Genomic DNA, 23,052 nt, shown 5'->3' on the forward strand with positions numbered 1-23,052 from the left:
ATGAAAGTCTAGGTTAGAAATGACTTGGGCAAACTAGAAATGTGATTCTAACTTCATGTGATGTGTTAGGGTGTCATTAAGTATGATTAATCTTGTCTAAGATATGACCTGTGTTATTCTTGTAGAGTACGGACGGAGCCCTAGAAGGGGAGACACACCTAGTTCTAACTATGAGGGAGAGTCCATTAGCCCAGTTGGGAACTAGGCCTAGTTTGTGTATAGTACTTTTGATGACCCCGATACTTTCGTGGGATTCCTTTTGCTTGTATCTGACTGACTGCTACTGTGTGATTTGCCTGGTAAAGTTGTGTTATATGTGTGTTTGCCTTTTGAGTTGTGTCTACTTTTGTTACTTGTACTTGCATACATTTATTTTAATCTTGTATTCGTGCTTCAACCCTAAACCGGTTAAACCAGATGGAGGGTACTCATAGCGGACGAGACCGGGGGCGCGGACGTAGGCAACTATCGAATGAAAGGGAAAATCGAGAATCAATGTCTGAACCTAATCTTGAACCTAGAATGGGTCCTAACGTTCAGGTGGCTGCAGTTATCCAGCGCATGACCGACCTTTTGGCTTACGTAGTAGAACATCAGGGCCAAAGTCCTGTTAATCAGCCAGAAAACCCTGGTAACCATGGAGAGGGTGAGGATAGAGCCCTCGAACGATTTCAGAAGTTCTGCCCACCGAAATTTCTTAGAGGACCAGACCTTGACGTGGCCGAGAGGTGGCTGGAGAAGATGATCGATATTTTTTCCGCGTTGCACTATACTGAGGAGAGACAGGTGACATTTGCTATCTTCCAACTGGAGGGAGCAGCCGGTTCTTGGTGGAATGTAATAAGACTGAAATGGGAAAGAGAACAAACATTGAGGACGTGGGTGAACTTCATGAGGGAGTTCAACGCGAAGTATTTCCCACCTCTAATCCAGGAAAAGAAAGAAGATGAGTTCATTAGACTTCGCCAGGGAGCTCAGACTGTCGCCGAATATGAGAGCCAGTTCACTAGGTTGTCTAAGTTCGCTCCCGAACTAATTGTGACTAAGCAAAGGAGGATAAGGCATTTCGTCCAGGGACTAAATGTTGAGATTCAGAAGGACCTGGCTGTAGCCCAACTTAGTGCCTTTAGTGACGCGGTGGAGAAAGCTCAACGAGTTGAAAGCGCGAGGTTACAAGTTAGAACCTTCCAGGCGAAGAAAAGAGCTATTCCTGAAGGTGGCGTAGGACAAGAGGATACGAGCACACCTCCCAAGCTTGGAAAGGGAACTGGAGGAGTAAGAGTTCTGAGGATATCAAGAGGTGCCTCACAGGGAGGCTCGGCCTCTGCTTTCCGTGGTCCCTGTGGGTGCTGTAGGAAGCCGAATCACACGGAGGATGTCTGCTGGAAGAAAGGAAGAAAATGTCTGCGTTGCGGGAGTGCAGATCATCAAATCGCTAATTGCCCAGGCCTATCTCGAGAAGGGAGTGGGAACCGACAATCAACCAAGGCTAACCTTGACCAGTCGAAGGGGGAAAGGACAGGACCGAAGGTACCGGCTCGGGTGTATTCCCTAGGGCAACATCAAATCCCTGACACGTCTGAAGACATGGAAGGTAAGATTCTGGTATTCCACCCTTTGACCACTAGAATGGTGAATAAGAATAGCGATTTGGGTAGGAAGAGGAAACTATACTAGAGAATTTAATGAGCTTGGCCAGTGAAGGGGTACGGATTGGTTAGCCAAGTATGATGCTCAACTTGACTGTAAGAAGGAAGTGAAAAAATTTTGTATACCGGGGAAGGCGATGATAAGAAATTTCGAGGACGAAATTCTTTTAAGGGGGAGAGAGTGTGAGGACCCGCAAAATTTTCCTATTTTATAATACTTTAATTTATTTTCACCTGCATTTCTTTACCCCACTTTATTATATTAATTTTCCAGAGATTTTTATGAGTGAATATAGCTTTTAAATCATTTTCTTGGTATAAATTAGTATATGTTAAGTTTGAATTGTATTAAGGACGTGGGACCCGCTAGTGCGGTTAGTGCGGTAAAATTTTGACGATTAGTTGAAATTCTATACAGAGGGATGTTAATTTATAAGGTGTTAGGAGATAATTAAGGATTAGTTAGCCAAAATAGTGTTGGAAGACAAGGAAAGTGAGAGAAAATTCTAGAAAAGGGCCAAGTGTCATGACACTATTGAAAATTGGACTTTGACCAATTTCTTACCTTTGCTAAATATCAAACTTTGACCAAAATCATCTTCATTTCTTCACCAAGCTGGCCGAAACTTTGAGGGAAAGAAAGAAGAGAGAAACTTCATCTTGCACCATCCTTTCTTGCTCTAATCTTGAATTCCAACCATAACTTTTGCAAACCACTCCATAAAAAGTGCTAGTTAAGGTAGTTTCCAAGGTGTTTGTGGAGTTATTTTGGAATGGAAAACACTAGGCTACCAATTTTCTTGGGGTTTTAAGGTATCTTGCCAAGAACTTCCTGTTTACTTCAATTAATTGTTAATTAGTACGTTAGAGTTGTTAAATATGTAGTTTTGTGAGGATATTTCATGATTTGGGGTGGTGATGTGGGAAATTTCAGTTTTATGGTGAATTTTCTGCTCTTATTTGATGCTTGTGTATTAGCCTTGGATTGATAGCTTTGTTATGTGTAATATTGAGCTTTTATATGTTAGTTTTACTTGCCTACGAAAAATTTCAGTTGGTGTGTATCAATTTCAGATTAGAGTTTCCATTTATGAATGAATCTGCCCTGTTTCTGACCTGCATATTTGTCCATGTTAGAGGCTGAATAAGGTCTAGGTCAAAACATGAAAGTTGTAGGGAATGGAGTTAAATATCTTTCTGTTAAATTTCAGCTCAATCGGAGCACTGTAACATTTGAAATGACTAAAATACCCCTGACTGCCAAAAGCCCTATTTCGTTGGCAGCTTTCTGTTTTTTCTACGATTGCACATTTTGACCCTAAAAATGCATGAACTAGATATTGATGTTTTCATGAAAAATGTAGCTCTCTATCTCAGCTTCGAAACGCCATAAAGTTTACCCAAATCCAATAAGCGTAGCTTCAAATGCGACCAAAACGCCGGAAGATGTCAAACCTGCTTCTTAGCCATTCGTCTTTAAAACTGGTTTCCCGCTTTGATTTTGATGGATGCATTGCTAGAATTGACTTGTATGTGGATGACTTTGAGCCTAGTTGAGGAGCCATTGTGTTAAGTTTACTTATGTGTTGAATTGGGCTGAGTTGAGAAAAAAAAAATGAAGCCATAAATGGCTGGAATATATCGAAATACAAAGGGCATGCTGTCCAAAATTTTAGGGCTACGTGATTCCTTTGAGTTGGGTTGATTTTGAGTAGAAATGAAAGGTTTTGGGGTCGTTTATACCCTTGGCACCAATTGTTACTTATTTTCGCTTCCAAGTTCTATTTTGCCTTGCATTAGTAGTTATTGGATAGGTACGACTCGGAATCGAGTCTCAATTGTTTCTTGGTTGTTCTTAGGACGTGTCGGTGGCCAAGGGCATTCCTTGGGAGGAAACTTTTGAAGTTATGTGACAGTCCCACCTCACCCTAAGGCGAACCAAAGGATTCGGCGAACCGCCTGCCCAGCTCTCGCCGGGACTACGGATCCGGAACAAATGGAAACCTTACCAAACGCTCAAAAGAACTTCGAGAAGATAACATTCAGAACCCAATTGAGCCGAACTAAAAGATACAATCAATCTTTAGGACAACGTTCCCACGGAGGAAAAAAAAACCAGAACGAGATGGAGGGCCGCTGCCACGTCACAATCCAACCAAGTACAAGTAAACTTTGTTTGACATGAGAGAATATACATTCCCAAAGACATATAACCATAAGGAAACACTATACAATATACATATTAGTAAGTTTACACACCAAAAGAAACATTTTATTAAGATACATTTAGGGTTTCCAAAATGTCGAGGAGCTATACCCAAAAGAGCAAAAGAATTTCTAACTAGCCCAACTTAGTCTTCAAAAACGTCGAAGTTCCAAAAGATGGTTCCCTGTAAGGAAAACAAGGATAACGGGACGGGGTGAGCTAAAAGCTCAATGAGGTACCAAAAGTATAGACAGTAGAAATCATGAGAAATCACTTTAAGGGCACATATACACATCAAATACGAGAAATGAATGAACACCACAATTTAAAGGATACAGGTGGCTCTCAAGAGTCAAATCCCCGTTTCAATACTTGATCCAACCTAGTTGACCCTCCGTCAACATTCAACTAAAGGAACCAGTCCAGTAGAACACCACTTTAACGCCAAATCCCGTCTACCAAACATACCCCTTACCAGGCCCGAACGTCTAACAGGAACAGGAATGGTAGTACTCGAGTATACCGGAAATCTAGAGTCTCCAATACCCAAAGATTTCCCAGGAACAGGCACCCATGGATTGCCAAATTTTCTCGACCAAGCCCTTGCTGGCTCGATCCAATTGACTCCCCATGAGGTTGAGCTCAGATTTAACAGGAAGGTCGTTGGATGCACTTCCAAACGACATTATAACAGGTGCAGGTAACAGATTCAAGTATATACAGGAAACAAGTCACACAGGCCAGAGAACGAGTGTGATAAAGTACACACTCACCTCGTACAGAATAAACAGTCGATAAAGACATTCAAATAGCAATTTGCAAGTACAGATAACCATTTTAGCAATAATTCAGGGGAGTGGTACACTCACCGGTTCCAGTACAGATACTTCAAAAGTTTTACCCAAAGTGGCTTTAATCGCCAAGAAACCCTAAAATAATCAAGATAAAACAATTATAGTTCGCACATCCACAAACCTAGTAAATGGAATGCATAAATGAGGCTCGACTACATGTCGTACGCCTTTCCTGGTTAAGTGCTAGTACAGAAGAATAAAAATATGACTTTTGAGTAAAAGATAATAGTTGGTCATAGGGTTACAAACAAACCCCAAAACCCCTTCATTTTTACTAAGATCAACTCAACTTGAAGGAACCGCGTAGCCCTAAAATTTTGGCAGCATGCCCTCTGTATTTTGCTATATTCCAGCCATTTATGGCTTCATTGTTTTTCCTCAACTCAGTCCAATTCAACACATAAGAAATCTCAATAAAATAGCCCGTCAACTAGGCTCAAGTTCATACAAATACAAAGCAAGTCTAGGAATGCAACATGAAATCAAGTTTTAAGGACAAAAGCTAAATAGTAGGTTTGATGTCTCTTAGCGTATCGGTCACAACCGAAGCTACGCTTATCGGATTGTGGTAAAATTTATACCGTTTCGAAGATAAGACAAAGAGCTACAACTTTGATGAAGATCACTCAGTCCAGTTCATAGTGTATCTAGGTCAAATATTCAAATTACAGAACCAGAATCTCACAATCAGGCTAGTTAACCGCACTATGATTAAACGACAATAATTCAGGCTACCGAAGTCCGATTGAGGTGTATCTACATTTCCTCTTATGAATGCCTCCAAAGCTAAATCATGCATTTTCAGAGTCAAAACTTGAAATCTCCAAGAAGACAGAAAACTGTCCGTGAAACAGGGTTTATGGGCAGTCAAGGGTATTTCGGTCATTTCACATGTTACAGTGCTCTGAACAAGCTGAAATTTTACAGGAAGCTATAAAAAATCATTTCCTACAACTTTCATGTTTTAACCTAAGGCTAATTCGGCCTCCAACATGGCCGAACAGAACCGGGAAGAACAGGATTAATTGAAACCCTAAACTGGAATTTCCGCACCAAACCAGAAATTTTCCGCAACCAATCATATCAAGCATATACCAACTTCATTTTACACTACAACAAACCATCAATCCATGACTAAACAATAGTTACTATATAAAAACAGAAAAATCAATAATAAATCAAAAGTCCATCAAAACCCCACTTCCAACCATCAAACCTACTACAAATCAACATATTTAGCCACAAAAGTCACTAATTTGACATTAACATGAACAAAGAGGAAGTTGTAAGCAAAGTACCTTAACACCTCAAGAAAGATAGTAGCTTAAGGGTTTTCCTTCCAAAACAACTCCACCAAGATCTTCAAACTCCCTTACCAAGTCACTTTTGTGGACTAATTCAAGGTTTAATCGGTTGGATTTCAAGATTTGTGCAAGAAATGGAAGATATAGTTGAAGCTTTCTTTTCTTTTCTCTCAAGGTGAGGTTCGGCCAAGGAGGTTAGGAAATGAAGATGATTTGGGTCAAAATTGGAGTTTTAGTAAAGTTAAGAAAGTTAGGCAAAAGTTAGGCAAGTCTAACTTCCAATCGTGACTCGACACATGGCACTTTTAATGGGTCAAGCTTATCTTCTTTCTTCCAATAGCTAATCTATCTAGCTATCCTCTAATTATCTCCTAGTACCTAGTAAATTAATCCCGGTATACAAAACGTAACCTAATTGGTCGAATTTGTCGCACTTAACGCCACTAGCGGGTCCCACGTCCAATATACACTCTTTATTTCTCATGAACTCACTTATACTAGAAAAATAATTTAAAAACTATATTTACTTATAAAAATCTCAGAAAAATCAATATAATAGGGTATAGTGACGAAAATGTATGCGATAAAATAAAATAAAGTATTATGAAATAAAGAAAATTTACGGGTCCTCACAAGTTATCCTTGCTTGAACTGGTGAGTGTACCGCTTGCATGACTTGTTGTTTATCAGTTTTACCTGTACCTGCAATGTGTGACCTGAATGACTGTAACACCTGCTTAATTCTGGACGAGACGAGGATGTACTTCATCACACTCGTCTCTCTTGCTTATTTGTCGAGTCACTGTATATGCTTGAACCTGTTACTTGTGCCTATTATAAGCTGAATTTGTTACCTGTGCCTGTTATGATGTCGTTTGGAGGCTGGTATCCAATGACCTTCCTGTGAAATCTGAGCTCAGCCTCATTGGTAGTTAATTGAATCGAGCCAGCAAGGGGCTTGGTCGAGGAAAATTGACAAGCCATGAGGGCCTATTTCGTGGGAATCTATGGGTATTGGAGACTCTGGATTCCTGGTATACTCGAGTATTACTATTCTTGTTCCTGTTTGGTGTTCGGGCCCGGCAAGGGGTATGTTTGGTGAACGGGATATGGCGTAAGAGGGGTCTACGGACATGTTTGTTTCATTAAACGTTGACGGAGGGTCAACGAGTTTGGATCAATTATTGCAACGGGAATTTGGCTCTTGAGAGTTGTGACAGCCCCACCTTCCCCTAGGGCGAACCAAAGAGGTTAGCGGACTGCCTGCCCAACTCTCACCAGGACTACTAAGCTAATCACATCCTGAAATACTTGTTCTGAAAAATAATACAGTGCTCGAGCGCTACAACGACCGATAAAAAAGAAATGAAATGAAGAACGAAAACAAGCCGTGGATGAACAGTGACTGCCACGTCACAATCCGGCCAGTTTCTGGCCAGATATCCAACCGGATTCTAGGCCGGATTGGAGGCAGAGGCAAAAATGAAAATTTTTCAAGCCTTCCCTGCATATCCGGCCAGGTATCCGGCCAAAACTTGGCCGGATTCGGAGAACAGCAACCTCGCCAAAAATTCTTCTTCCTCGTTCAACTTTTATACTCAACCGGACCACAACCCAAAACAAGTACTTTATCCAACATTAATGAATATACGTTACTAAAGGAGAATAGTTCACATATACACGAGAAAACACTTCAAAATACGCATTTTGGTATATGTACAAGTCAAAATGAATCGTAGGATCAAAATACACTTTGTTTTCCCAACTATCGAGGAGCTATACAAAGAACAAATGAATGCCTAACTAGCTCAACTTGCTTCTCAAAACGTGATTCCAAAAGTTGTTCCTGTAAGGAAAACAAAGATAACGAGGGTGAGTTTACGCTCGTGAGGTACCAACAAGACGCACAAAGGTAATCATTCTTAATCAAGGAACACATAAGAGATTACATCACAACAACCAAGGCTAAAAGGATACAGTCGGCTCCCAAGAGCCACTTTCCACTTGCCGTACTTGATCTCAAACCTGTTGACCCCCCGTCAACATTTGAAAACAAAACAAGACCATAGATCCCACTTTACACCACATTCCATCCACCGAACATCCCCCTTACCGGGCCCGAACACCTCTCAAAAATGGAGAAGGCAATACTCGAGTATACCACAGGGTCGAGGAGATAACACTCCATTCGACTAACAGTCACTCTTGGTTCGTTGTCGAACCGACCATACCCTTGCCGGCTCGACCTGAATAACGACCAATGAGGTAAGAGCTCAGATATCACAATAAAGTCGTTGGATACAATCCTCCAAACGACATCAAATCATGCACAAGTACAGTTTCACAGTTATACAGTAGCAGTCATACAGATAAGAGAACAAGAGCGGTGAAATACACTCTCGTCTCATTCAAGTCAACCAAGTTCACAGAATCAAGTATAAACAATCATTTAAGCATTAAACCATACAAGGGTACACTCACCGGTTCAAGTAAACAAGTTTACAAATTTCCTTCCGACGTAGGCCCCGTATTACTGGCATGACCTATAACAAGCAAGAATACAACAATTAAGACTCAAGCACGAGTCATAACCTCTTCAATGAACTACCAATACAAGACCAAAATATAACTAAGAAGTAAAATGGAATAACATTGGGTACTAAGCACAACCAACCCTAAGACCCTTTTGTTTCTACTCACTCTCACTCCCAACTCAAAGGTACCCAATTTCCTCAACTTTGGACAGCACTTCCCCTTAATTTTCATATTTTCCATCCTACCATTCATCACCAATTTTCACCAAAACCCATCACAAGTACATATACCAATCATAGACTAAACGACACACCTTATTATGGTTATAACACCCTTCAATCAAAGCCAATTAAAAGCTCCACAACAAACCCTAGAAAAGCCTCAAATTTGAAACCCTAAAACTGAAATTTTCCGCACAAATCTGAAATTTTCCGCAAACAACCATAACTAACGTACACAAGCTCCATATTACACCATATCAAGCTATCATTCATGGCCAACGAATAATTATCATAGAAAATCAGAAAAATCACCAATAAATCTATAATTTATCAAAACTCTACTTTCAACCATAAAATCTTCCACAAAATAGCACTTTTAGCTACTACAACCACTAATTTACCATTATTAAGAACAAAGGGAGGATTTCTTAGCAACTTACCGTACAAACCACAAGAGACAAGGTAGCTAGTTATTTCTCTTCACAAATGGCTCCACCACAAACCTTAACCTAGCTTAACAATTCACTTTTATGGAGGAATTTGGGATTTAAGTAGTTGGTTCATAAGATTTGAGCAAGAAATGAAGGCAAAAGTTGGAAGCTTTTCTCTCTTCTCCTCTCTATGTTGCTCGGCCAAGACAAGAGAAAATGGAGAGGATTTTGGGTCAAAATTGATTTTAGGAAAGGTGAGGAAAGATTAGTCAAAGTCCAACCTCTAACCATATCGCGCCACCTAGCATCTTTTATGTTTATCTCATCCCTCTTATTTCCAAATACAATTTAATCTAGATAACCTCTAATAATCTCCTAACACCTATTAATTTACTCCCTTTATGCAAAACTTAACCTAATTGGCCAAATTTATCGCACTTAACGCACTAGCGGGTCCCACGTCCAATATACACTCCTAATATTTCAAAAACTAACTTATACTAGAAAATAATTTAAAAACTATATTTACTTATAAAAATATCTATAAAATTAATATACTAACGAAAATATATAAAACGTGTGCAAAAATAAAATAAAATAAGGCCTAGATATTAAGAAAATTTTCAGGTTCTCATACTCTCTCCCCCTTAAAGAATTTCATCCTCAAAATTTCTTACCGTGATTCACAAATAGTTCAGGGTATTTCTTTTGCATCTCTTCTTCCATCTCCCAGGTTGCCTCTTCAACTCCGTGGTTTCTCCATAAGATCTTTACTAGTGGAATTTGTTTAGTTCTGAGCTCCTTAACCTTTCGATCGAGTAATTGCACAGGTTTCTCCTCATAAGTGAGTGCTTCAACTATCTCAATTTCCTCTGGTCGTACAATATGGGTTGGATCAGGATAGTACTTTTTAAACATCGAAACATGGAAGATGTCGTGAATTCGGGACAAACTTGGTGGTAACTCGAGTCGATATGCCACTTTTCCAACTCGTTGGAGAATCACAAAAGGTCCTATGAATTGTGGTTGGAGTTTCTTCCCTCTACCTGCAGTGACACTTCGTAGTGGTGTGATCTTAAGAAAAACACAGTCTCCAACTTCGTATTCCAAATCTTTCCTTCGGTTGTCCGCGTAGCTCTTTTGGCGGCTTTGAGCTGTTTGGAGTCTCTGACGTATCAACTTAACTTTGTCTTGTGCATCCTCCATCCATGGAATGGTTGTTGGATCTAGAACCTTCTTTTCCCCTACTTCATTCCAATAGATCGGTGAGCGACACTTCCGTCCATAGAGAGTTTCATACGATGCCATTTGAATTGACGAATGGTAACTATTATTGTAGGCAAACTCTACTAAAGTCATATGTTGGCCCCAATTACTGTGACGCCCCGAAAGAATGAGTGTGAGAACCCGAAAATTTTCCAATTTTGTAGGGTTTATTTTATTTAATCGCCCGCCTTTTCTACATTTTCTTTATTAGAAAAATTTCCCAGATAAAGTTTATGAGTAAAGATAGTTTTAAAATGATTTTTCTAGTATCGGTTAGTTTTTGAGAAATTAAGAGCGTATTTTGAACGTGGGACCCGCAAGTGCGGTAAATGCATTATATTTTTGACAACTTGTTGGAATTTTGTATTAAGTGATATTATTTTACAAGGTGTTAAGATATTTGTATTGGAGAGACAAAAAGATAAGTTTTAAACCTAAAGGTGACAAGTGTCACCATAAGATTTAGTCTTGAGTTTGACTACTATTCATAACTTTACCATTTAATTAAAATTGGCCAAAAATCTCTTCATTTTGCAAGCTTCTTGGCCGAATTCTCTTGCTCAAAAAAGGGAAGAAAAGCTCTCAATTTTCTAGTCTCCAATCTTGCCCAATCTTTCAATTAAACCGATTAATCTTCCAATTACTCCATAAAACCTCTTAGTTTGGTGGAGTTGAGCTTGGTTGTGAAGTTGTTTGGAAAGTTAAGGTGACTAGTTGCTCTATCTCTTGTATTGCTAAGGTGAGTTGTGAAGGACCCCTCTTCTTCCTCTAATGATGTTCAATTCATGATTGGTGGTGCTATAAGATGCACTTTTATGGATTATATCTTGATTTTGGTTGAATTGGTGAAGTTTTATAATTATTGGGGATTTTTCTGTTATCATATGGATATGATTATGTGGTCATGTATGATGATTGGAAATGATATTTAAGGAAGCTAGAAGGTGGAAAAAGTGGTAAATTACAAGCAATTTCTGTTTTGGAAGAAATCTGGAAAATTAGGGTTCTAATGTTTACATTCTGTCCGAATTTATAGCTCATATATAGAGGCCTAATTGGCCTTGTCTTAAAACATGAAAGTTGTAGGGAATGACATTTTGGAGGTGCCTACAAAATTTCAGGTTAATCGGAGTAGTGTAGAACGAGAAAAGTCAAAATTACTATTGCTGTTCTGGTTTTACCCGAATGTAAGAATTGCGCCTGTAATTGGTTGTTTTGGCTGGAATTGCTTCCGAATTGGTTGTTGAGGTCTTGTGATGAAATTTATCCCTGTTTCTTATCTTTCAGCTGGTTTTGGAATTTCTGGATTTGGACTTGGATAGCTTAATTTATGATGTTTCCGCTAGAATGCGTTCTGTGAATCTGTTTTTGTGATTCTGGTATGGTATCTTGCATTTTTGACCTGGTTACACTCGAAACTGGGCTGAGTGACCTTCTGTAATGTTGTAGCCCTATCTCTTAGCTTCGAAACGGTGTATCTTTCACCTTCATCCGACAATCGTAGCGCCTTTGGTACCATTACCGCAAAATGACGTCCAAAACTATTTTTCTGATTTTGAGCTTAACTTTCATTTCCGGACTTTTCCCTGGCTTGACTTGTACTAGTACTACTTGGAGCTTGCTGAATGGCTATTGGATGAACTTGTTGTTGTGTGTGTACCTTTGGGTTGGAATGAGGAAATAATGAAGCCATGATGGCTGGAAAAGTTAGCAAATTCAGGGGAAGTGCTGTCCGAACTTTTAAGGGATTTGTTTGCATTGAGTTTGTGATTTAAGACTTGGATTTGAGCAAGGCAATGTTATATGATGGATGATTTCTGAGCCGTGGAGGTGAGTGACCCTAAACTATTTCCAAAGTACTTGTGAAACGTTTCTTGCATTATTTACTTTTGAACTGTTTCCAAAGTTACTTTTGAACTGTTTTCTTGCATAGCATGCGTGCTTATATGAGAGTGTTCCTTGTTTGATATATTTCCTTGACTTATTGGCTTGTTATTATGGATTGATAATGTGTTAAGTGCTTTCAATGATTGTTAAAACGAGTTTTCTGGGCGAGTGTGTACTTTATCGCACTCGATCTAAATAAATGTGAAATTTTCATGCTTAATGATTAAATGCTACTTGCGCATGAATGTAAGCCTTTTGGGCTGAACTGGCCATTGCCCCTTGTTACCGGTCGTCTCGAGCCAGAAGCGGACTCGGTCGGGCGATTAGGGACCTGGGTGAATGTTTGGTATACTCGAGTATTACCTTTGTAGGTTGGTGGAGGTTGGTGGAGCCTGGACGATGTCCGGGAAAGGTTGAATGAAAAAAAAAATGCAATTTCAAATGAAAAAAAAGGAAATGGTAGGAGGACGAACGTATCCTTTTCATGAATGTTACTATCGCTTTCCATTGTACATGTTTCTTGAATTATTGATACTCCATATTTAATGTTTTGTAAATGTTGTAATTGTTTCTGGACTTATCATTGATTTATGACATCATTGAAATGAACTATTGTTAAACCGATTTGATTACTGATTTTACTGGTTACTCGCTGAGCATTTAGCTCACCCCAAAAATATTTTATTCCCCTCCACAGGGCTCAAGGCGAAGGAAGGCTTGTAGTACTTATTTCTGTGATCGGATGAATTATCTCATGTGTACTTTGAATTTGGACTTCCTCTTGTATAATAGTTGGATCATGGATCAGAGTGGCGCAGTGGAAGCATGGATGCTTCGCTTTTGATATGTAATTATTTATTGGGGAATTTGATGTAATATTTGAGTTTTATCTTGTAATCTGTTTGAGGAATGTAGTGAACGACTGAGTCCCGGCCAGAGCTGGGCAGGCGGCCCGCCGAACCCTCTGGTTCGCCTTAGGGGGAGGTGGGGCTGTCACAGTTGGTATCAGAGCTTAGGCTTCAGATCTCTATAGTGTATCCTAGGCTTGAAGTTTAGGATGCCGGACTGTGGGTTTGATTTGACTCTTAGTGTTTACTTGGAATGCTTGAGTGATTTTTGCGGGATGTCTTGACTTGATTGGTACAAGATGGAATGTCGAGGACGACATTCTTTTAAGGAGGGGAGTTTGTGACGCCCCGAAAGAATAAGTGTGAGAACCCGGAAATTTTCTAATTTTCTAGGGTTTATTTTATTTAATCGCCCGCCTTTTCTACAATTTCTTTATTAGAAAAATTCCCCAGATAAAGTTTAAGAGTAAAGATAGTTTTAAAATGATTTTTCTAGTATCGGTTAGTTTTTGAGAAATTAAGAGCGTATTTTGAACGTGTGACCTGCAAGTGCGGTAAATGCATTATATTTTTGACAACTTGTTGGAATTTTGTATTAAGTGATATTATTTTACAAGGTGTTAAGATATTTGTATTGGAGAGACAAAAAGATAAGTTTTAAACCTAAAGGTGACAAGTGTCACCATAAGATTTAGTCTTGAGTTTGACTACTATTCATAACTTTACTATTTAATTAAAATTGGCCAAAAATCTCTTCATTTTGCAAGCTTCTTGGCCGAATTCTCTTGCTCAAAAAAGGGAAGAAAAGCTCTCAATTTTCTAGTCTCCAATCTTGCCCAATCTTTCAATTAAACCGATTAATCTTCCAATTACTCCATAAAACCTCTTAGTTCGGTGGAGTTGAGCTTGGTTGTGAAGTTGTTTGGAAAGTTAAGGTGACTAGTTGCTCTATCTCTTATATTGCTAAGGTGAGTTGTGAAGGACCCCTCTTCTTCCTCTAATGATGTTCAATTCATGATTGGTGGTGGTATAAGATGCACTTTTGTGGATTATATCTTGATTTTGGTTGAATTGGTGAAGTTTTATAATTATTGGGGATTTTTCTGTTATCATATGGATATGATTATGTGGTCATGTATGATGATTGGAAATGATATTTAAGGAAGCTAGAAGGTGGAAAAAGTGGTAAATTGCAAGCAATTTCTGTTTTGGAAGAAATCTGGAAAATTAGGGTTCTAATGTTTACATTCTGCCCGAATTTATAGGTCATATATAGAGGCCTAATTGGCCTTGTCTTAAAACATAAAAGTTGTATGGAATGACATTTTGGAGGTGTCTACAAAATTTCAGGTCAATCGGAGTAGTGTAGAACGAGAAATGTCAAAATTACTATTGCTTTTCTGGTTTTACCCGAATGTAAGAATTGCGCCTGTAATTGGTTGTTTTGGCTGGAATTGCTTCCGAATTGGTTGTTGAGGTATTCTGATGAAATTTAGCCATGTTTCTTATCTTTCAGCTGGTTTTGGAATTTCTGGATTTGGACTTGGATAGCTTAATTTATGATGTTTCCGCTAGAATGCGTTCTGTGAATCTGTTTTTGTGATTCTGGTATGGTATCTTGCATTTTTGACCTGGTTACACTCGAAACTGGGTTGAGTGACCTTCTGTAATGTTGTAGCCCTATCTCTTAGCTTCGAAACAGTGTATCTTTCACCTTCATCCGACAATCGTAGCGCCTTTGGTACCATTACCGCAAAATGACGTCCAAAACTATTTTTCTGGTTTTGAGCTTAACTTTCATTTCCGGACTTTTCCCTGGCTTGACTTGTACTAGTACTACTTGGAGCTTTCTGAATGGCTATTGGATGAACTTGTTGTTGTGTGTGTACCTTTGGGTTGGAATGAGGAAATAATGAAGCCATGATGGCTGGAAAAGTTAGCAAATTCAGGGGAAGTGCTGTCCGAACTTTGAAGGGATTTGTTTGCATTGAGTTTGTGATCTAAGACTTGGATTTGGGCAAGGCAATGTTATATGATGGATGATTTCTGAGCCGTGGAGGTGAGTGACCCTAAACTATTTCCAAATTACTTGTGAAACGTTTCTTGCATTATTTACTTTTGAACTGTTTCCAAAGTTACTTTTGAACTGTTTCCAAAGTTACTTTTGAACTGTTTCCAAAGTTACTTTTGAACTGTTTTCTTGCATATCATGCGTGCTTATATGAGAGTGTTCCTTGTTTGATATATTTCCTTGACTTATTGGCTTGTTATTATGGATTGATAATGTGTTAAGTGCTTTCAATGATTGTTAAAACGAGTTTTCTGGGCGAGTGTGTACTTTATCGCACTCGACCTAAATAAATGTGAAATTTTCATGCTTAATGATTAATTGCTACTTGCGCATGAATGTAAGCCTTTTGGGCTGAACTGGCCATTGCCCCTTGTTACCGGTCGTCTCGAGCCAGAAGCGGACTCGTTCGGGCGATTAGGGACCTGGGTGAATGTTTGGTATACTCGAGTATTACCTTTGTAGGTTGGTGGAGGTTGGTGGAGCCTGGACGATGTCCGGGAAAGGTTGAATGAAAAAAAAATGCAATTTCAAATGAAAAAAAAAAGGAAATGGCAGGAGAACGAACGTATCCTTTTCATGAATGTTGCTATCGCTTTCCATTGTACATGTTTCTTGAATTATTGATACTCCATATTTAATGTTTTGTAAATGTTGTAATTGTTTCTGGACTTATCATTGATTTATGACATCATTGAAATGAACTATTGTTAAACCGATTTGATTACTGATTTTACTGGTTACTCGCTGAGCATTTAGCTCACCCCAAAAATATTTTGTTCCCCTCCACAGGGCTCAAGGCGAAGGAAGGCTTGTAGTACTTATTCCTGTGATCGGATGAATTATCTCATGTGTACTTTGAATTTGGACTTCCTCTTGTATAATAGTTGGATCATGGATCATGGATCATGGATCAGAATGGCACAGTGACCAAAGGTTAGAAGACAATTTAAACTAAGCTTAGGATTTTCTTTCCTCATAGTGGCCGAACTCCTTGAGGCTTGTCAAGGAAGAGAGAGAACTCCAGATTCTTGCATTCTAACCCTAGTTGATCAAGAGCAAAAACCGAAAGAGAAAGATCTTCAGTTAGTGAGAAACTTTCCTCCAACCCTAGTACTTGATTCAAGCTTGAAGATTTCCTTTTGGTGGATTGATTTGGTGGTTCAAGCTCATTACAAGAGAGGTAAATAATCTTTAAATGAGAGTTTTATGGTGTTTTATCATGTACATTTAGTTTTAATGGCAAACTACAAGATGTTTTGGTTGAGATTTGGGGTTAATCTCTTGAATGAAACAAGTAGTAGTTGAGTTAGTTAGTATGCCTACCAAGTGTTTCATGAAATGTTTGGACTTTGCTCATGTTTTTTTATGAGGTATTAGCATGTTTTAAACCTCTTTTGAGTTAGATCTACCACTTGATATGTTATTTAAATGAAAATCATGGGAGGGTGAAGGTTGAGTGAATATGTGAAAGTGTGGACTGTTCTTCTTTGCCTTGGCTGACCAGTTCTTGAAGGAAGGGTTTCTCCTTGATTTTTGTGGTTTTATTGTACCCTAATCAAGCCTAATAAACATGGCTAGACATAGGTTAAGCTCATGTGTGAGTTGGAATGAAATTTGAGCAAGTAAAGTGGTGGTTTGGTCTATAGTGGACTGGTTTGGTTTTTCTTGATGACTAGACTACTATTGTTATTCTTAATCATGTTTACGTGTTACATTTTGAACTCCAATGGCCCTAAGTGACTTGACTCCCTGTAAATGAAAATTTGAGGACTGATTTGGGAAAATTTGAACCAAAAGAAATGAAGATAGCACCAAGAACTCATGTAGTTTTGCTTGAGGTTAGGGCTGATCCAGAGTTAAAAAATCAGCCAACTTGTCTGAGCTACTGGTGCTCATAGGAGATGATCCAGAGTGTGAATTTGGTACCGTTGGAAAGCCCTTCGAGTCTAGTTTCCAACGCCGCTGACGCACCTAATTCTGACCTTCCTACAGTGAGATATAGCCATTTTCCCAAAACTGCGCGGGCGCGACTGTTTTACCCGTGAAGAACCTTTTGAGCTTGAATGAAAATTTTCTTTTGCCAAACTTTCATGCACCTACCAAACTTGTTTTCTCATGAAATTTCACTGTAATTTGGACCTCATTTGCATGATGAATTGAGTAGCTTTACCTACTTACTTGGTGATATGTGCACGGATCTCGGCCCACGCAATAACCCAGTCCGAGTTCCATTGGGCCCAGTCACACGTGGACGGGCCAAGCTATTCAAAGAATCCCTCCAAGCCCTTGTTCGCACTGTCCAAGACCGACATGGGGTCCATAGAGATATTGAAGGCTTGGAAAGAGACACTCCAGCTATTTACACCTTGATCCAAGCCCATGAAGAATCCAGTGGGACTCCTAGAGAGTCGGCCGAGTAGGGCCGAAGGCCTTCGTACTTGTTAGACTAGATTCATTTGTCTTAGTAGGTCATTGGGCCGGCCCATCTTGTCCACCAAGATGGCCGACCTTCCTTCTCCTTGTTTCTCTAGGGTTTTTGGTAAATCTTAGCCTATAAATAGGCTTGCTTTGTAAGGTTTCAAACACAAGTTTTATGAATAAAGTTCTTAGTATTTTCGTTTTCTTCATAAGAGAGAATTAGAGCCTTTAACTTGCTTTGGCAAGGGTTATTGAGCAATCTTGCGTCTTGTCCATGATTGTTCGTCCGACCTATCCCTTGGAGTAATCACCTTCATTCCACCGCTTTAAACCAACTCGTGTCGGCCGTGTTGATTTAAGGTCCCGCAAACCAAGCGTAGGACAACCTCGCTAGATCCTTGGGCAAACGTGCTACGTGTCTCGAAACAAGTTGATCGAGGAACGTATCAGTTGGCTTCAGAGCTTTGGTGGAGGTATCTTCCATTATATCCGTTGTTTTTGTCTTTGCTTTCCTTGTTCCGCTGCCTTGTTTTACAAAAAAAAAAAAAAAAAATTCGTGTGTTTCCTTGTGTTGCAAATCTGTCCGCTGTTTAGCATCTCATTGTTGCACCTAATTTCTGGTCATAAGTTGCGGCCAATTTGACCTAGATTTGTGCCATAGCTTGGTGGAAAATTTCTGCCCAAGTGGTGTTACAAATCTGGCCGCCACTTTGCTAGTGTTGTTGAGTCGTGAACTTGTTCGTCGCACACTCCAAATCTATCCAAGCCGTGCATTATTGTTGCTAGTTCTAATCTGACCGGGTCTCGTACCCTTTGTTGCACCAATTCTGCCAAGTATTTGGTCATAGCCGAACCCACAATAACAAAAAAAAATTCTGTCGCGATTGTTTTGTTGCGGTTGTCCAAAATCTGTCCGCAAGTTGTTTAGGTTTTGAGCCATTGTTGTCATCGAATCTGGCCGTAGTCTTACTCAGTGTTTTGGCCCAAAATCTGTCCAAGTTGTTAGCCATAGTTGAAGCAACAAGCGAAAGAAAAAAAGAAGGTGACGGCTAGGGTTTTGTCTTGGCGGCTAGGGTTTCCTTAGATGCGGTTAGGGTTTTCTCTTTTCCTTTTTTGTGTGTCAAGTCTGTCCAAATCTCTTTGGTGTTATCCAAGTTGTCTTAATTAGTTTTCTAAACTGATTTGGGGTTTAAACTTGTTGGTGTTGTGAATCTTGAAGGAAGTTTACAAGAATTTTGGGTTACTTGAGGTTCTTGAAACTAATCTTGAAGTTCTTGAAAACCTTGATACGTATCTTGAAAGTTCTTGGTAGATTGAAGGAGAACATTAGAGGGCTGACCAGATTGCTGGAATTTTATTCATGCGGCCAAGTTGTTGAGTTGTTCCTTAAGTCAAAAAAAAAAAACAGAAACGAAAAAGAAAAGAAAGAAACCTATTCGGCTAGGGCAAGGAGGCCGACCAAGGAAAGAAAAGGAAGAACGTGGTTCTTTATTCCCAAGTCAGATTTGTTACATCTTTCTTCTACCCAAACCAGAAATTTAAAAACCCAAGAAAAGTGCTCAAAAGTTTTGGCCTACCTCTTCTTGAAAATCTTGATCACCTTGAGCCTTGATCACTTGCACCACCCTTTGAGGTTCTTGGGGTTCTTGATTATCTTGAGCCTTGAAAACTTGCACCTCCCTTCGAATAAAAAGTTTCTTGTACGCTCTTGCATCCATACGAGGCTTCCTTGGTTTAGGGATAAACTTCTTGGAGGAATCTTGAGCAACCCGTGGAGGTGTAGTTTGTGTGAGGTCGCTTGAATCTTCTTGCCGCGAAGCCATAATCAAAATCTGTCTTGGCTGTCTTGGTTGTTACGCAAGAAGGAGAGGAGGACCGAATCTGGTTTGTGTTAGGTGTAGAGTGTACGGCTGTGAGAGGAGGGTTTTGTAGGGAAGTAGCCGACTTTAGGGAAGGGTTTAAGAAGAAAGATTCTAGAAATTTTTGTTCAACAATAAAGGGGAGGGCCGAATCGATTTTGAGAAGAGTTTGGAAGTTGCTAAAGAGAGGTCTTCAAAGGAGTTTTCAAAACTAACTTGTTTTCCCAATTAGTTTAGGAAACTAAGTACCACACTTGGATAGCTCTTGGACACTTCCCTCTACTTTCTCATCCACTCCTATTTTCACTCCTACATCTTAGGAAACTTAGGGTTTTCTTCCTTAGCATTATTTTCCAAATCTGTCCGCCACCAATAACCCTTCAATTTCATCCACTCCATATCAAAATCTCACCCCAATTGAGTCCTGCATTCTTGAAAACTCTTGTGGATAAGTTGGTGACGATTATTGGACTTGAGCAACATTTCTCAACTACCTAATCCAACAGGTAAATGTACTTGGTAAGTCTAAAAGAGTGTTTTGAGTGCTATACACGAGCGTGAGTGATACACTAAGGGAGTAAAGTGAGGATATATTTGCACTATTTCTTCTTGTTACTAACCTTTTGCAGGGCATCAAGAGAGGCATGGAGCAACAACAACCACCCATTGACTACTCCTTGATGTTCACCGTCATGAAGAATGAGCTCAGGCGAGTTAGTGAGCAACAAATGGAGGAATTGCACACTCGCTTTGATGAACTCTCCAAGAGTCTCACACGAGGCTCTCGTTCTCGATCTCACAACCGGAGTAACCGTGACACCAGAGATGCCAATAGTGAAGGCTACTCGGGTAGTGAGGACGATGAACATGCCGAGAGGCCTAAGAGGGACACGTCTAAGAACGAACTCAAGGGGCTTAAGATTCAAGTCCCCGTGTTCAAAGGCAAGAGTGATCCGGAGGCTTACTTGGAATGGAAAAGCCGTATCGAGATGGTCTTCGACTGTTATGACTATAGTGAGGAACAAAAGGTAAAAGTTGCCACCGTTGAGTTCACCGACTACGCCCTAGTCTGGTGGGACCAAGTGAGGACCCAAAGGAGGAGAATGGGAGAACCACGAGTCCGAACTTCGTGAGAACTCAAGGCCTTGATGCGTAAGAGATTAGTTCCAAGCTATTACAACCACGATCTCCACACCAAGCTTCAAACCCTCACTCAAGGTAACATGAGTGTGGAGGATTACTGCAAGGAGATTGAGATGGCCATGATGAGGGCGAACCTTTAAGAAGATAATGAAGCAACCATGGCTAGGTTCCTTAGAGGTCTCAACCCTGACCTTCAAGAAGCCTTGGAGCTCCAACATTATTTGGACATGCACGACCTTCTTGAACTCGCTATTAAGGCCGAAAGCGGAAAGAAATTAAGACGAGGAGCACGTACTTTCCAATCTTTCAACTCGCCTTCATGGAGGGGCAACCAACCACGAAGAACGATCCACGAAGCTGGGAATTCGGCCACACCAACTTCTACTAGCCGAACTCAAGGTAATGCTCCTAACCGAAATTCCTATTCTACCCCTAACAAGGTTGCCGATGCATCCAGGTCTACTTCTAAGACACCACATGAGACTCCTAAGACTAGGAGTAGGGACATCAAATGCTTTAAGTGTCAAGGGTTTGGACATATTCAGTCTCAATGTCCAAACCAACGGGTCATGCTAATCACTCACAGTGGCGAGATCGTGTCCGATGATGACGACTGTGAGGAGACACCCGAATTAACCAAAGGCGACTGCCTGGATGAAGACTCAGCTGAGGAAGACTGCTCGCCTACACATGGAGAAATAGGGTGCTTGGTGGCCCAACGAGTGCTAACCGCCCGAGTTAAGGAGGACGAGCAACTACAACGGGAGAACCTGTTTTACACCCGTTGTAAAGTAGGTGACAAGGTGTGTAGCCTCATTATCGACGGTGGGAGTTGCACGAATGTGGCGAGCTTACTCATGGTTGAGAGTTTAGGGCTCCCAACTACTAAACATCCACACCCTTATCGCCTCCAATGGTTAAGCGAGGATGGAGAGGTACGTGTGTTCAAGCAGGTACGCGTACCCTTTTCCATTGGAACTTACACTGATGAAGTTGTTTGTGACGTCGTGCCTATGCATGCTACCCATGTCATCCTGGGGAGACCCTGGCAATTTGACAAACACGTCACATTCGATGGAAGGGCAAACAAATACACACTCTTGCATGCTGGCAAACGCAAGGTCCTCGCACCACTAACACCTACACAAGTATATGAGGACCAACTTAAATTGCAAAGAGAGTGTGAACAAGACCGTCAAAGAAGGAAACAAAAGGCGGTCGACCCTGGCAAAGGCTCCACTTCTGAAAGTGAGCCATCAACCAAGGGTCACGTGAGCACACCTAGTATTACACATGACAAGTCACCCACTACACCTTCCACTAGGAAGCAAAACATGATCATTAAGGCTAAGGACGTTAGAAAAGTTGTGAATTCTGACGTGCTTCTCATGACTTGCAAACATGTGCTCTTAGATGTTGTTGAGCTCGATAAGGCATTGCCTTCGAGTATGGTTGCTCTTTTGCAGGAATTCGAGGATGTATTCCCTGACGAGGTCCCTGACGGCTTACCATCCATTCGAGGGATTGAACATCAAATAGACCTGATTCCTGGAGCACCCCTACCCAACAAACCGGCTTACCGTATGGGTCCTGAGGAGACAAAGAAGCTTCAAAGGCAAGTGGATGGCCTCTTAGGTAAGGGTTGGGTAAAAGAGAGCTTAAGTCCTTGTGCTGTGCCTGTGGTTCTTGTCCCCAAAAAGGATGGTACTTGGCACATGTGCACTGGCTGCAGGGCTGTAAATGCCATCACTGTCAAATACCGTCATCCCATTCCTAGACTTGATGATATGCTTGATGAACTTGATGGTGCTATCATTTTCACCAAAATTGATTTAAGAAGTGGCTATCATCAAATTAGGATGAAAGAAGGCGATGAGTGGAAAACGGCCTTCAAAACCAAACATGGTCTCTATGAATGGCTAGTCATGCCTTTTGGATTGACTAATGCCCCTAGCACCTTCATGCAACTAATGAACCATGTTTTGAGAAATTTTATTGGCAAATTTGTCATTTTTTACTTTGATGACATTCTGATATACAGCCGCAGCAAACATGAGCATTTGGAGCATGTGAGACTAGTTCTTGAGACACTTCGACAGGCGCATCTATACGCTAACCTTAAGAAGTGCACCTTTTGTACTAATGAGCTTGTGTTTTTGGGCTATGTAGTAAGTTTGCAGGGCATCAAAGTGGACGAGTCCAAGATTGAGGCCATCAAGCAATGGCCCACTCCTACATCCGTCCCTGAGGTGCGCAGCTTTCTTGGATTAGCGGGCTTCTATCGGCACTTTGTCAAGGACTTCAGCACCATTTCCGCCCCAATAACCGTCGTGACCAAGAAGAATGACAAGTTCCATTAG

The 23,052-nt window shown here is 40.4% G+C and overlaps 1 protein-coding gene across 1 annotated transcript; it reads left to right on the top strand.

Annotated features, from left to right (window-relative positions):
• The first annotated feature begins 891 nt into the window (after positions 1-891).
• On the top strand, positions 892-23,052 carry LOC140009885 (uncharacterized). Its single transcript, XM_072056219.1, has 4 exons — positions 892-1,605; positions 20,179-20,258; positions 20,373-20,577; positions 22,873-23,052. The coding sequence occupies exons 1-4, from the start codon at positions 892-894 to the stop codon at positions 23,050-23,052; spliced, it is 1,179 nt and encodes a 392-aa protein (XP_071912320.1).

The sequence above is a fragment of the Coffea arabica genome, chromosome 6e, assembly GCF_036785885.1.
Source record: "Coffea arabica cultivar ET-39 chromosome 6e, Coffea Arabica ET-39 HiFi, whole genome shotgun sequence".
Taxonomy (NCBI): domain Eukaryota; kingdom Viridiplantae; phylum Streptophyta; class Magnoliopsida; order Gentianales; family Rubiaceae; genus Coffea; species Coffea arabica.

Excerpts from the sequence above, each read along its gene's own strand:
- LOC140009885 (XM_072056219.1), top strand. The coding sequence starts at position 892 with ATGAGGGAGTTCAACGCGAAGTATTTCCCACCTCTAATCCAGGAAAAG. Across the intron at positions 1,606-20,178 it reads ACATGGAAGGTAAGATTCTG|GGCATCAAGAGAGGCATGGA; the intron begins GTATTCCACCCT and ends AACCTTTTGCAG. Across the intron at positions 20,578-22,872 it reads ACTATAGTGAGGAACAAAAG|GGCATCAAAGTGGACGAGTC; the intron begins GTAAAAGTTGCC and ends GTAAGTTTGCAG.